Source organism: Misgurnus anguillicaudatus, chromosome 2 (assembly GCF_027580225.2).
Source record: "Misgurnus anguillicaudatus chromosome 2, ASM2758022v2, whole genome shotgun sequence".
NCBI lineage: Eukaryota > Metazoa > Chordata > Actinopteri > Cypriniformes > Cobitidae > Misgurnus > Misgurnus anguillicaudatus.
In genome coordinates this window covers 17,050,457-17,066,718 of record NC_073338.2, presented here as the reverse complement: position 1 = coordinate 17,066,718, position 16,262 = coordinate 17,050,457, and the positions used below count along the sequence as shown (strand labels likewise).

Here is a 16,262-nt window from a genome sequence, read left to right as displayed (position 1 = left end):
TGAACACACACACACACACACACACACACACACACACACACACACACACACACGCGCACACACAAAATAACGAAAACATCACTAGGTGCCCTTTTAGTAATTTTCTGTTAAAAATAATCTGGTCAAAATAATACTCACCCTCCACCCTCAAACTCAACCAGCTCTAAATCATCACCATGCATCAGCAGTGGATCAAACTCGTAGTCATCAGGATCACTGTATACTGTGGCCGTGTTGTTAGAGAGACAGATTAAAGAGCCAAAGTTTGGACCTGAATCAGTAAAAGCATACTGAGGAGTTCCACTGACCACGCGCATTGGTTCTGCTTTGACGTTTTTCCCATTAAAGCTGAAGAGAAAGGCTTTGTCATCTGCAATATTCCCCAGATAGCAAGCACATGTGGGCCACTTCAGGCAAAGATGCGGCACTGCTGGTCTTCTTATGGCCCGAATAAAAGGGATGTGAACCTAAAGTGTCTCACATGTAAAATAGCAAAAATGGGCCACATATATCAAATCACATGTGGGCCTTTTAAGGCAAAGATGTGGTGCCCATGGCAACATGTCATCTGAATATGAACCAAAAGTGGCCCATCTGACAAATAGTGAATATGGCCCAAATATCAAACAACAAATATGGGCCACCTTTGGCAAAAATGCTGCACAACAGACACGGCCTAATCTTGGAATAAACCAAATGTGGCCCTCACATGTTGCAGAAAATGTGGCCCAGTTCTTTACAAATGTGTCTGGGCCAGTTTTGGCAAAGATATGGCACGGTAAGCACCGGCTCATGTGGCTTTGTGTCTAAAGTGGCCCACATATGTTGCAGCAAATGTGGCCCAGTTCTTTTAAAACATATCCGGGCCGGTTTTGGCAAACATGTGGCACAGAAAGCACCAACTCATGTGGGTGTGAGTCTGAAGTGGCTCATATATGATGCTGTAAATGTGGTCCAGCTGTATAAAGATGCATCAGGGCCAGTTTGGCAAAGATATGGCACAGTAAGCACGGGCTTATGTGTGTGTGAGTCTGAATTGATCCATATACCCAGCTAACAGAGAAAAGTTCTAAGAACGTTCCCTGAAAGTTCCCCACGTTCCCAAAAACGTTCTGCCAACATAAAAAGTGTCCAGTTTTCTTGACGTTCTAAGAACATTTCTGTGTTGTCTGACATTAGAGGAATGTTACATTTTACCATTTTCAAACATTATGACAATGTCCTGTTTTAATGTTCACACAATGTTTAAAACAACAAATTGACTTGTTTGCTTGTTATGTAAATGAAAGAGAAACATTGCATTTTATTATTTTAAAACTGTTATAGAACATTATTTCTGAATGTTCAGTAAAAATATTGCTGTAGAAAACACAATTCACTTATTAGGTTTAGATGTTGATGCTTTGTTTAATTTTAAGTCACCATTATTGTGATTAGTGTTTGTTTTAGTTGGACCCTTGACTTCTTTACCATTTTTTTCTGGGTGCCTTACTTTGTGTGTATAAAACACATTTGTTATGGTAGTGTAAAGTTAACAGTGCAATTCTGTGGTGGTTAGTATATAATGGTAAAAATCATTATCTAATTAAAGGGTTTACTCATCAAAAGTTTATTTTCTGTCAATGTTGTATACAAGATCCAGCACTTTCACAGCACTTTTTCATTAAGGAGTTTTAGAAATTTTGGCAAAAAATAACTGCTGTAAACTTGGGACATACAAACATCAAGAATCACACTATGAATCTCAACCATGGTGACAAAAAAATTTGTAAAAAGTTCATTATTTCGCCATGTCGCAGTGCATGCTGGGAGTCCTGGATGAGCTTTGTAATTTGTTAATACCCAGCATGCATTGCAGCATGAAGTTTTTCATTTAATTGTCACCATGATTGAGATTCATACTCTGTTTGTGGCATCACTCTGGCTTGCTCGTGGGCGAGACGTGTCAAACAGGAGTGGACCACACAAGTGCCATCAATCCATGCCAGGTGTGGGCCAGATAATGGTGTATTGTCTGGGCCGAGTCTGGGCCAAAATTTAAATTAACATTACCCAGATTTGGGCCAGATCTGCATTATTTGCTTTGTGTTCGGCTGACATGTGGCGTTTCTATGGTTTGCTTGTGGTAAAGATCTGGAAAAAAAAGAGGTGGACCGCTCAAGTGCCATCATTCCATGCTAAAGGTGGGCCAGATGAAGGTGTCAGATGTGAACCAGATCTGGGCCACAGCAATTTTGCTATCTGGGCCGCGTGTTTCTTTCACGCCGTATGCGCGCGGGTACCGTCACTTCCAGTGATGAATGTTTTTTTTGCAAGTATAAACAAAAGTAATTTGAAACAGTTCCAAACATTGATAACATAAATACAATAAAAGTATAAAGTAGGCAAGGCACGCGTTAAAACATGAAAAGCAGAAAAAACAGATGTAATAAAGCGATTGATGTAACACTTTTTTGGTTATGAATCTTCGTTATAATCGTCATAATATGTGAATCATGACGGTCACAAAGAATTTTTTTTACATTTGGGAACTGTTGAGGGTTATGTTCATTTATGAATATAACATATTGCCAATAAAATACACATATTTTATATATTTTTGGTTTAAAATTAGAAAAACAAACAAAATGTATCACATATAATTAAATCAATGATCAAGTTGGATTTCAAAGCCAGAAATGTTGACAAATTAGACCAAAATCGTTTACTTTAATAACAAAATTACAAATTCAAAAATTGTCACACCCAGGCTATTTTCGTTTCTAATGAAACGCAATTACGTTTACGTCAAAAAAGATGTGTTTATGGTCAGTGTCCAGGCCCGGATTGGCCATAGGGAGAACCGGGAGGATTCCCGGTGGGCCGGTCTGTTTTTTTTTGGCCACGAGGGCCGGTGTTGTCATGTGTCATGCCACCGAGATGACGCGTATTTGCGGGTGAGAGATGTCCCCGCCGCTTTAAAAAGATACAGATATTTTCCATTTGTTTCCAATGCATACTTGATAAATCTTGCTTGTGTATTGTATATCAGGGGTTTCCAAACGTTATCAACCCAACAGTTAATCTGGAGACTCACCATTTTTTTTTTAAATAGAAATATAGAGGAAAACACAAACACATTTGTTTCCTTTAGTTTTTGAATAAGTTTACTTTAGTAATATTATGGTCTTATGGTAGGGCTGCATGATTATGGCAAAAATTATAATTGTTTACTGCATTTGCACGGAATATGAAATTATATATTTGAAAAATACAGTGAATTGCAAGGCTGCAGAGAACAGTGCACTACTGCAGACTAATACTACTGAGGGTTTAAAGATATTATTTTAATAGTCAGTCGTGAAATAAAGTGGGCCGGTCTAAGACATGAAACTCCAGGGCTGAAAATGAGTCCCACTCCGGCCCTGTCAGTGTCCAAATTATTTAGACAGTCATGTATTTTCCCCCCAAAATTGTAAATGAAGATAAAGACTTTATGTAAACATCTTGATTTAGCCATTTCATTATAGTACAATCATTTTCAATCTTTGACATGATCTTACTTATATTAAAGAAATCAGATTATATTTGAACACATGTTTTTTTACTTTATATAGGATGATGTAGGCAAAAATGGTTCTTCTGTGGCATCGTGTAGCCCGTTTATTGGCTAAAAGAAGTTAAAATAATGGCTGAATTTATACTTAATATAAACCCCTAATCTTAGTTGCAAAACATTTATCAATTAATTTTTTCTTTCCTTAAATGTCTTCTTAAAGTGGTCTACTTAAACAGATCCTGCATCTTTACTCTGATCATCAAAGTATCCCTCAGCAGCTCTGAGAATATGATTCAAGGCATTCAATAGCAGAATGTCCATACCCAACCTCCTCGCTGTAGTTCTTCACTGGGACAACAGCAGCCAGAGAAACTCCAATATTAGTTTCCATAAGCAAAATGAAAATCATGTGGTTTTATTTATTATTTGCATTTTCAGAGTAACAAGCAAAGAGAAATAATTGCGAACCTTATAATACTCTAACAGAGATACAGCTGCCACTTTAAGCATCTACTATAATCCGCCTCTAAACATGTGCTAAACATAACACACTTTTTAACAGCGTATTGGTATAAAACAGAGATCCCGGTGATTTAAGACATTATTTTGTAGAACTGAAATGACTTGATCTAGGCAGACTTTTCCTCCACGTTGTAAAGATCATCAAAGTATCCCTCAGCTGCTCTGAGCATCTGAATAACAGCGGTCAGAAGCAAGATGTCATTTTGTGGCTCTATATCCACTTCTTTGCTGTAATTTTTTACTGGGACCACAGCAGAAAGAGAAACTCCAAGCTGAGCGCTCACCTCCTGCATCTGTCACACACAATATATTCATCAGACTCAACACTCAGAAACATCATCAGACCAGAACACCGAGCACAAAGCTTACCATTCTGTTAATGTAATGACTCTGATAGACGTTCTTCAGGTCTTCTGCCACTAATGGGCACGCTTCATCCACCTTAGTCAGCAGGACCAGCTGAGGAACATCTGAAAAACACCAAAACCACAAAATAGATGTCATTTAAAATTAAGCTCAAGATTCAGTTCAGTCAGTTGTAGTTAAAGGGATAGTTCACCCAAAAACTTTCTCATTATTTACTCTCATGTTGTTTGACCACACATTGTCTTACTTTGTTCTTCAGAACCCAAACGCACATTTTTAAAAAGAGTTGTTTGGGTTCTGAAGAGCAAAAAAGGACAATGGGGGTTCAAATGAAATTAGGTTGAGTAAATAATGACTAAGTTTTAGTTTAAGATATAGTTAACTCACTCAGCTGGTTGGCTTTCCTTCGGAAAACCGCAAACTTGTCGATCATTTTGTCAGAGAGAATCTTGACTTTGCAGGCATCAATGACGTATACAACACAATGAATCTTATCCTTTAAGCCAGGTGAGTTAATGAAATGAGGCATGCCTGGCTGGATAGGCATTGATGAGTTAAACTACAAAAACAAAGAAAATACAATTATACCCAAACTACTAAAATATTTTCTGAGGCATTCATGTTAATCTTTTTCTCTCATATTTTTCTTTTATTTATTATTATACGTAACTGGCAAGTCAAATATCTGTTAAAGTCTGTGTAAAGTAATTTAGAGAATTGTTTCTGTTAGAAATGTATTGCTGAAACACAATACAAAGACTGTGAACTATGCACTGAATTGTTGTGTTATACCTTAAACAGTTTTTCCACATTTCTGTGTTCAGGATTATTTAAGCGGGGCTAAAACGGTGGCTTAAAGGGGACAGAGAATGAAAAACCATTTTTACCTTGTCTTTGTTGAATAATGGTAGTCTACCCACATTCACAAACATACAAAAAGTGCTAAACATGCTAAACATCTCAGTCTCATAGAAATTCCTCTTTTAGAAATGTCAGCCAGAAAACAGCCCAATCTGAAAAACTGATGCTTATGACATCACAGGCATCTAACTACCCATCCACTTTAAAATAATTGGCTACATTTTTTGAGTGGCAGCAAAGTCAGCCAATCAGTAATGAGATTGCAAGTTAAGCCAGTAGGGGGAGCCAAATAGGTGCAAGACCACTTGTTTAAAATCCCCCACCCTTATAGAGCTATCTGAGAGAGGTTTTTAGGAAGCTTCTAAGGCATTACAGACCCAAACAAAAGATTTTTTGTCTACATGTCACATCACAGAACAAGGATAAATACTCCGTTCAACCATTCTATGTCACCTTTAATGATGCACTAGAGCAACTGAGCATGGCCCCACCCCTAATACAATAGTAAGGATCTGTTCAGGTTTGTAGATGTAAAAGATGTTCAAGTTGTTGTTGTAAATGTAAAAGATGTAAAAGTTGATTTATTTCACTAAATCCGTTCAAAAAGTAAACCTTGTATATTAATTCAGTCATTACACACAGACTGATGGATGACCTTGGACCTCAGAAAACACAGTGGACCAACACCAACAGATGACACCCTAAACCATCACTGACTGTGGAAACTTTACACTGGACCTCAAGCAACGTGGATTGTGTGCCTCTCTACTCTTCCTCCAGACTCTGGGACCCTGATTTCCAAAGGAAATGCAAAATTTACTTTCATCAGAGAACATTACTTTGGACCACTCAACAGCAGTCCAGTCCTTTTTGTCTTTAGCCCAGGCGAGATGCTTCTGACCCTGTTTGTTGTTCAAGAGTGGTTGACACAAGGAATGCGACAGCTGAAACCCATGTCATAAGTTTGTGCGTAGTGGTTCTTGAAGCACTGACTCCTGCTGCAGTCCACTCTTTGTGAATCACCCACACATTTTTGAAATGGTTTTGTATCACCATCCTCTCCAGGGTACGGTTATTCATATTGCTTGTACACTTTTTTCTACCACATCTTTTCCTTCCCATCGCCTCTTTATTAATGTGCTTGGACACAGAGCTCTGTGAACTGCCAGCCTCTTTTGCGTCCTGTCTCTTGCCCTCCATGTGCAAGGTGTCAATGGTCGTCTTTTGGACAACTGTCAAGTTAGCAGTCTTCCCCAAGATTGTGTAGCCTACAGAACTAGACTGAGAGACCATTTAAATGCCTTTGCAGGTGTTTTGAGTTAAAGGAATAGTCTACTCATTTTCAATACCAAAATATGTTATTACCTTAACTAAGAATTGTTGATATATCCCTCTATCATCTGTGTGCGTGCACGTAAGCGCTGGAGCGCGCTGCAACACTTCAATAGCATTTAGCTTAGCCCCATTCATTCAATGGTACCAATCAGAGATAAAGTTAGAAGTGACCAAACACATCAACTTTTTCCCTTTTAAGACGAGTAGTTATATGAGCAAGTTTGGTGGTACAAAATAAACAATTTTATGCTATTTATGCTGTTAGCTTTGCTCGATTAGCATAGCATTATAATATACAGTACTGTTATGAAAATACCAGACATAGCGTTAAAAATACAGACAAACCATATATAATCTTAATCGTGTTTATTGTCTCCATGGTTTTAAAACATCAAAACATCTTTATTTGCATGTTATTATAAAAACAGCGATCGCTCGTTGCACGTCACTGTTCAAGTTCACGTCTGACAGCTGCTGCTGAGCTCTGACGTCTTGCTTTATGAAAGTTTTCATATTGAGAGTTTCAGACTTTAGCGCCCTCCGGCTTCACGTATGAATGAAACAAACTGAGTGTGAATGACTGCAGACTCCAGCTTGCTCATATCGCCATGTTTGAAATAAAAATGGGTGAAATATTACCCCCCCTGCAGAAATTTGAAGTAAACATATAAAATTGAAGTAATATTTCTCCAAATATGCATACTTTGAATTAAAAGCCCCGATGGATGTTGTTTTATCGAGTGCTTTCATGACGATCACGGAGGAGTATTTTTATCAATGAGTGCGGTTGAGGGTTATATTTCAAATTAAAGGTATGTACCGTTTTTTATTTTCATAAAGCCTGACAAAAATGAAGAAATTACTGTTACTAGGATTCTCAGATTAAAATAAAGGTCAAAAACTAAATCTTAAATCAAAACACTTTTTAATGATGTATAGTTGTTTAATGTAAGTACATTTAAAATAACAGTAATTTAAATTATGTAAATAAATAGCTCTTCAGTACATCCACGCCCTCGCGCAGGCTATCAGGTTAAGACGAGTAGTTATACGAGCAAGTTTGGTGGTACAAAATAAAACCTAGCGCTTTTCTAAGCGGATTTAAAAGAGGAACTATATTGTATGGCGTAATAGCACTTTTGGGAGTACTTCGACTCGGCGCAGTAACACCCTCCCTCTCCCATTATGAGAGGGAGAAGGGGAGCGGACTTTTCAGGCGAGTCGAAGTACTCCCAAAAGTGCCACCACGCCATAAAACACAGTTCCTCTCTTAAATCCGCCCAGAAAAGCGCTACGCTCCATTCTGCACCACCAAACCTGCTCGTACAACTACTCGTCCCAAATAGGAAAAACGTCGATATGTTTGGTCACTTCTAACTTTATCTCTGATTGGTAGCATTGAATGAATGGGGCCAAGCTAAATGCCATCGAAGCGTCGCAGCGCGCTCCAGCGCCCACGTGCACGCACACAGACGACAGAGGGACGCATCAACAACCCCCAGCCAAGGCAACAACATACTCCAACATTGAAAATGAGTAGACTATTCCTTTAATTAGCTGATTAGAGTGTGGCACCAGGTGTCTTCAATAGACCCTTTGTAAACACGTGACCTAGACCACGTGACGACGACATGCTGGACGGCAAAATCACTGACGCACTAGGTTGATTAGTAATAGACGAGCAGGATTTTTGATTAGTTTTAAACAGTTTAAATATATATTACACTAAAATACATGGAAGTTGTTGTGCCGTTATCGGTCGAGGTAGGGCATTTGGTAGGTCCTCACAAAAAGCGCTATTTAGAGAAGTTAGAGATAGCGGGACTGGATACCGACCCTTACCTTCTTCCTCCTTCAATTTTCACGGACCCCATTAAACGCCGAGTCTGCCCGACTTCAGCCCGCATGATTTGTACCACTATGTGGTAAACGGGATATCCCCATCCACTGGTGCTGATCTAAAAGTCTGCAGAGCTGCCAACTTCTGAGTTCAGCTTGGAGTGAGATTTTTTGGGGGGGGTGGGGGTTTGTGGTAATAATTTTTTTATATTTGCCAATTGATAATAGTGTGGATTTTAGCTATTTCTGTGTTAAATATTTGGGAAAGACTGCGTTAAAATGGTTCACAATACAAATCGAATCATATTTTAGAAATTAAATTGAAATAAAAGCTTTTACTGAGTTTAAATGCCTGGGATTAGAGTCTTTACTATTATTTTATACACTTCTATTATGCTTTCCTTCTGATAAAAGTGCCAAAAAAGTTCAGTTAAAATCTAATGAATAGGCTACTGGTCTCTGTAAAATGTATAACTGCAGATAACAGCAGCTTTGATTCAGTTTATCCACTGAGAAAGAGAAGCGTAAAGTGATGATTTGTGATTGGTGATAGAGGGACTGTCACAATCAAATAAACCAAATGAGTAGTTTAATATTAAACTAAAGCAACAGATAATGTGTATGTCAAGACCATATAATTATATTTCGTATATATTATTGTTTATAGATGTCAAATATCAATTGACTTTTTTCTCTTTTATTAAAACCTGTCACTGCAAACATCACGCAGGCTTGTACTGCTTGCAAACATGCACACCCAGCTAGAAATAAAAAGCTCCAAGAACGTTCCCCGAAAGTTCCCGAATGTTCCCAAAAACACTCCGCCAACGTCAAAAGCGGCTAGTTTTTTTTAAGTTCTAGGAATGTTTCTGTTGTCTGAACGTTAGAGTAATGTTACATTTTACCATTTTTAAACGTTATGACAATGTCATGTTTTAATGTTCACACAATGTTTAAAACAACAACTGTTTATTATATTGACTTGTTTAATTGTTATGTAAATGATAGAGAAACATTGCATTTTATTATTTTATAAAACATTATTTCTGAAAACTCAATTCACTTACTAGGTTTAGATGTTGATGTTTCATTTTAAGTCACCCTTATTGTGATTCATGTTTGTTTTAGTTGGTCTCTTGACACTTGACTTTTTGCCTACTAGTTTTTTCCTGGTTGTGTTGGCTTTGTGGTGATGCACCACATTTGTTATGAAAAGTTGTTAGTGTGTTTCTGTGGTTGTTGGTGCGTGGTGGTGGGGATCATCACCTGGTTCATTTGCTGGTCAGGAGTTTGTTTTCTGCCAATATTGTATATTGGATCCGGCTCTTTCACAGCAGTTTGTCGTTGGGGAGTTTTGGAGACTTTGGACGGGGACTATCCGCTGTATAGTTGGGATGCCCGGGCATCGGGAGTCGGACTGTGAATCTCAACCATGGTGACAATTAAAATTGTTAAAAAAATCCTTATTTATCCATGCCGCAGTGCATGCTGGGAGTCCTGAATGAGGTTTGTAATTTGTTAATACCCAGCATGCATTGCAGCATGAAGTTTTTCATTTAATTGTCACCATGATTGAGATTCATAGTCTGATTCTTGATGTTTGTGCATCCCAGTTATACAGCAGATATTTTTTGTCCAAAGTTTCTAAAACTCCTTAATGACAAAATGCTGTGAAAGTGCTGGATCTCATTTACATTTTTGACAGAAAATAAAGTTTTGATTAGTAAATGAATAAGGTGATGATCTTTACCATTATGTACCAACAACCACAGAATAACACTATTAACTTGGCATGTTCATAACAAATGTGGTGCATTAACACAAAGTTAACACAACCAGGAAAAAACTAGCAAGCAAAAAGTCAAGTGTCAAGAGACCAACTAAAACAAACACTAATCACAATAAGGGTGACTTAAAATGAAACAAACATCAACATCTAAACCTAGTAAGTGAATTGAGTTTTCTACAGCAATATATTTACTGAACATTCAGAAATAATGTTTTATAAAATAATAAAATGTAATGTTTCTCTATCATTTACATAACAATTAAACAAGTCAATATAATAAACAGCTGTTGTTTTAAACATTGTTTGAACATTAAAACATGACATTGTCATAACGTTTAAAATGGTAAAATGTAACATTACTCTAACGTTCAGACAACAGAAACGTTCCTAGAACTTAAAAAAAACTAGCCGCTTTTAACGTTGGCAGAATGTTTTTGGGAACATTCGGGAACTTTCAGGGAACGTTCTTAGAACTTTTTATTTCTAGCTGGGCACGCGAGTGATGGTTGATTAAAATTGCTGTTTTCTGAGGGTATCTGCGTGCGTGGAATCCGGGCAGGTCTCTGCTTTTCATCCAGACCTTGACGCTTTGTGTGTTCGACTGGTACGGAGCTGACTGATCGGCGTATGACATCAGAGTAACGCGAGAGCAAAGGTAAAGGCGGACCCTTTTGTAACATTTCGACTTGCTCTCGCGGTACTCTGATGTCCTCGCTGCCGAACTTCCTGCGCAGCGCCACATAAAGTGAAATGCTCTTTGACTCTTTGCAGCAAAGCACCAGCAACGTGAGAAGGTGGCACGCAAAAGACAGTGAAGGTACGCTAAAATATAAAAGTGTCAGTACTGCGAGCACTGGTTTAGCTACTTACATCGTGAAAATGGATGTGTGGCGTGAGAATGGGGTCAATTGCGTGGGTCTCACGGTGAATGCGAAAGAGTTGGCAGCTATGAAATTTATGGTGTCACTGCAGCATTAAATTAAAACAATAACATTCATGTAAAAATAATGTATTTATGCCACTTTTCTGTAATGGTAGGTGCATCATAGCAACACGAAATAACCATTTAATGACCCTAACGAACACAAACACGTACTTGTTCGGCTTGCCGTCCGTCTACAACATAACACTTCCGCCGTCCATCATGGCGTCCATAATTCGCGCGAGTAGAGCGTGACGTCACGTGCAAGGGGTCTATATTGAAACTTTTCACAATATTCTAATTTTCTGAGATACTGAATTTGGGATTGCCCTTAGTTGTCAGTTATAATCATCAAATTTAAAAAAAAAAACATTTGAAATATATCAGTCTTTGCGTATAATGAATGGACACACTATACAAGTTTCACTTTTTGAATGGAATTAGTGAAATAAATCAACTTTTTGAAGATATTTTTAATTATATGACCAGCACCTATATTTGAAAGTTGAGAGAGACGGCAGGTTTCCCGTGAGTCGGCGTCATTTCAGGTTGACAGGAGACACGCCCTCAACAATGTTGGGCTAATTACTCAAAAAAAAGTAATACTCATTACTAGTTAGTGCATGTTCGTGCTCATGTTTAGCGTTTCAGTTCCCTGTTGCAGAGTCATGCAAAGGTTTAGGATTTAGAGGTAGGATTAGGATCAAAACAGCGGTCCTGGCTAGATTGGATACAGCTACAGACTAAATCCATGCAGTGAAATGTCTTTTTTTTCAGTGTATCTCCGATAACTCCTATAAATTGCGCGCATGTAACATCATTGCGGTACATCAAGTTTACTTTCAACCCGCATTGAGGTTACGAGTCATCCACAAATATTTTTTATGATATTCAGGTCACGGCCGGTCCGGTCATTTGAAATAAAGATGCCAATTTACTATTTTAAACAATTACTACTTTTAAAAATGCAGGCCAGGAAGCAGGTTCGGTACAATATATATATTTTTATTTATTTATTTATTTTTGTGTCTGTGTTGCGTGCTGGGTAGTTGAAAACGTTGGTCATGTTGTTTTTATATTGACCCGCGCATTACTGACATACAGGAATATCTGGACCACGGCCAATCAGAGGGAGGGGTCCACCCTTAACTATCTCTGATTGGTTTAGACCACGACATGGGCCTAATCTGTGTCTGTTGAACTGCAGGGAGACTTGCAGAGACTTTTTTCCATCAAGCTGCTCCATTAAAAAATGTGGTCCCAAACTCTAGAGCCTTGTAATATTATTACTAGTAATAAGTTACTGGCCCTCAACGATTAGGAGACAAGAATCATGCATGTTTTTCGAAGATTTTTTTTCTCAAATTTGGCTGGGTTGTTAATATAAAATTTTTCTGTGGTGTGACAAACTGATAACACACTTAATATCAGACTTCAAACAAACACTAGATGTGTCTAGTTCAAAAGTTCTCACCTGATACCTGTCTTGAACGTGACCTCTCAAAATATTAGAAAAATCATCTAGATCCAGCCCGGCGTTCAATCCCTCTTCCAAACCCATCGTGTCACACAGTGTGAATGGAATACGAGTTACACTGCTGGTTGGTTTTATGCTGTAGGTACGAAACTATGACACAAATATTTATTGTTAACTGTTAAACCTGCAGCAAATTATTGCAGACACTTTAATCCAAAGCACCTTTACCTGAGTAGTTAAACTGGAGCCAGCAGTGCCAGTGTTGGCCTGACCGCTCACATAACCTTTAAATACAGAGTTGATGGAGTTGAAGAAACTTGATTTGCCGGCACCAACAGGGCCCACCATTAAAATCCGAGCCTGTTTCACTGAGCTAACAGAAGGCTTCCACTCAGAAATGTTGCTGAGGAGTCCCTTCCTTCTCCTAATAAACATTATGAATCAAATCAAACTGAAGCAATCTGTTAAATGATGTGGACCTAAAACAACAATGTAAAGTAACTCTGAATGTTTTTAAAGAAAATATTAAGTTTGACTCACTCAGCGTTCCACTGGACATTTCTCCATGGTTTCTCCATGAGAGCCCCACAGTCTGGTGAAAACACAGACCAGAACACAGAAATTATAGTATTCACACATATAATAACAGAAGACATCATTATAGTCTTTTTCTGATTAAATAAATCATGTAATTTTGTCAAAATAATACTCACCCTCCACCCTGTACACCTCAAACTCAACCAGCTGTAAATCATTCCCATGCATCAGCAGTGGATCAAACTGGTATTGCCCACCAGGATTACTGTAGACTGTGGCCGTGTTGTTATAAAGAAACACTAAAGAGCCAAAGTTTGGGCCTGAATCAGTAAAAGCATACTGAGGATTTCCACTGACCACACGCATTGGATCTGCTTTGACTTTATTCCCATTAAAGCTGAAGAGAAAGGCTTTGTCATCTGCAATATTAGTATTTGTCTGACCATAATCTTTGCTAGTGTAAGCTCCAAAAACAAAACCAGAGTTATTGTAAGCAACAACAACAGTAGATCCCTGTCTGTTACACTTTTGGTGGAAAGCATTAACATTGTAACCATGAACACTGGCTTTAAACAGCAGGCTGAGGTTGGCATGGTTCAGGAATGATCGCAGCTTCTTCTTCTGCCAATCGGACAACCTGGATGTGATGGATGTGCTCATGATGATGACCTAAAAGTAAGCAAAAAAGTGCATCATATACATTTCCCCCCACCCATAATCAAGATGTCAACATGCAAGATACATTTAACTTCTAATTCTACTGTAGTACCCCAGCTAACAGAAAGAAGGTTCTAAGGACATTCCTAGAAAGTTCCTAAAGTTCCCATAAAAGTTATGCCAACATAAAAAGTGTCCAGTTTTTTTAACGTTTTAAAAACATTTCTTGGCTGTGTGAATATTAGAGGAATGTTACATTCTATCATTTTCAAACCTTATGACAATGTCATGTTTTATGTTCTTGCAATGTTTAAAACACCCGTTTTGTATAAAAAAATGTTTTGCTTGTTATGTAAATGACAGAGAAACATTACATTATATTATTTAACATTTTTCCTGAATGTTCTGTAAAATACTGCTGTAGAAAACACAATTCACTTACTAGGTTAAGATCTTGATGTTTTGTTGTATTTATATATTATGATGATCAGTGTTTGTTTAAGTTGGACAATTTAGTTGTTCTCCTGTATAGCTCAGTGATAGAGCATTGCGTTAGCAGCACAAGAGGTCATGGGTTTGAACCCAGGGAATAAAATGTATACCTTGTAATGCTGCGTTTACACCAGCTGCAGTAGAGGCGTGAAGCGCGAGTGATTTCAATGTTAAGTCTTATTTCTATAGAGACAGGAATAAAAAGGACCTCGCTTGAAAGAGTGTCAGTGAGCACATTGGGCAATCTGGTAAGTTGTAAATAAAGATTTCACTTTTAAGTCATGTGACGTTTATCGACCCACGACGTTTATTTTACCCCTATAGTAAGGTGACTAAATATCGGTAACTCTCTCAATAAATGCAAAATCAACATCAGCCATCCTGCAAACAGACAACCGCATAGTACTTGCCCCTACCACAAGAAGCGGATTTTGCCTCTGACGTGCGTCAAATGCATTCAAACTGTTCAAGCGGCCAACTAGGCGTGGTAGACGCGATTTTGACGCCTGAAACGCAATTGGTGTAAACGCTGCATAAGTCGCTTTGGAAAAAAGCGTTTGCCAAATCCATAAATGGAAAACAGCAGCTAAAGTTTTATAACAGTCAAAATTCCATACAGAACACTGTGGGTTCGCATTAGAAGTCAGGACTGATATGAAAACATTGTGCTTGTACATTACACATTAGATCAGTGGGTTGATATTCAAGCATTTTGTTAATTGTATGTTGCTAATTAATTTGTGAAATACATACCTTACTGTAAAGTTAATAAACAATGACTTCATCTGTGACTGAAAAAGCTGCCAACAAAGGCGGATGGTCACACACTCACACATTCAGTTGCACAAACGCTGTTTTTATAGACTTTATGCGTGTCTCAATCAGTTCCCTAGGTTGTGAATCAGGAGTAAAGAGTTAAAGTGCACCTATTTCATTGCTAAAAGCTATGTTATTTTGTGTATTTGGTATAATACAATGTGTTTGTGTGGTTTATGGTTAAAAAACACATTATTTTCCACATACCGTACATTTTTGTAGCTCCAAATATAATGCTTTCCTCAAACGCATTGATTTTGTACAAAATGCATAGATCTAAAACTCTGTGTCCCTGATTGGCCAGTTAATCTGTACGTTGTGATTGGCCTGAATACCTCTGACGTCAGCCGGAAATGTGACGCTCCTTACCATGTTTAAAATATTCACGCAACAATAAAATGCTAACAGGAGTTAATTTACAGGCTATGAGTCCGAAATGGGATGAATTATGATAATGTCAGTCTTGTCTACATCACCAATCTCAGAAAGTAAACTGTTGCCTACAATCTGTGTGTTTGTTGTAGTCCAAAAAAAGAGATTTACGACAGGACAGAATGAACGGACACACGGTGGCGCTTCATGACAAATGCGTCGACACATCTTGTTCATTATATCACAATATCTAAGCTATATCTCCGATATTTCCTGTCACAATATTTCCTGATCTGTTGATTGTTTTAAAAGATTGTCAAATATTTTTATTTGAATCAGACCTTTAGATTAGCCTACCGGTGTATGTAGGTGATTTATAATACAAAAATTGAATTACCTTTGCTTGCATAAACTGTTTATTTCCTTTTTGAATGACAACATCAACATTGTTGCTGTTTAATTACACCGGAAAATTCAACATGGCAGACAAAATAAATCGCAGATGAAGGGTTTAAAGTTTTAATCTAAGAGTTGTTAATCTGTGTTTAAATTTAAGTTGTGCAACACAACTCGAATTAAAATTAAACTGAGGTCAACAAACCCTAGATCAGCTCTAAACTCTGCTTAATTTAATCCTTGTTGGTGCAACCCACCCTTAGGCTATGTCCACACGAAGCCGGTGCATTCCCTATCCGATAATTTTTTTTCCTTGCTCTAAAAAAATAATCCGTAAACACGA

The 16,262-nt window shown here is 37.9% G+C and overlaps 1 protein-coding gene across 2 annotated transcripts in view; it reads right to left on the bottom strand.

Annotated features, from left to right (window-relative positions):
* The window catches only part of LOC129441935 (interferon-induced protein 44-like), a 183,442-nt gene that overhangs the window by 163,705 nt on the left and 3,475 nt on the right, over positions 1-16,262 (bottom strand). The window contains exons 2-8 of one of the 2 annotated variants that reach the window (XM_073873891.1): positions 13,363-13,855; positions 13,190-13,241; positions 12,878-13,073; positions 12,647-12,799; positions 4,814-4,985; positions 4,430-4,530; positions 3,938-4,353 (exon numbers count right to left, since the gene is read on the bottom strand). In XM_073873891.1, coding sequence (XP_073729992.1) covers positions 4,168-4,353; positions 4,430-4,530; positions 4,814-4,985; positions 12,647-12,799; positions 12,878-13,073; positions 13,190-13,241; positions 13,363-13,846 — 1,344 coding nt within the window. In that variant the 5' untranslated portion in view covers positions 13,847-13,855 and the 3' untranslated portion in view covers positions 3,938-4,167. Of the gene's footprint in view, positions 1-3,937; positions 4,354-4,429; positions 4,531-4,813; positions 4,986-12,646; positions 12,800-12,877; positions 13,074-13,189; positions 13,242-13,362; positions 13,856-16,262 lie in introns of those variants that run through there. The other variant, XM_073873883.1, reaches the window with a different exon arrangement.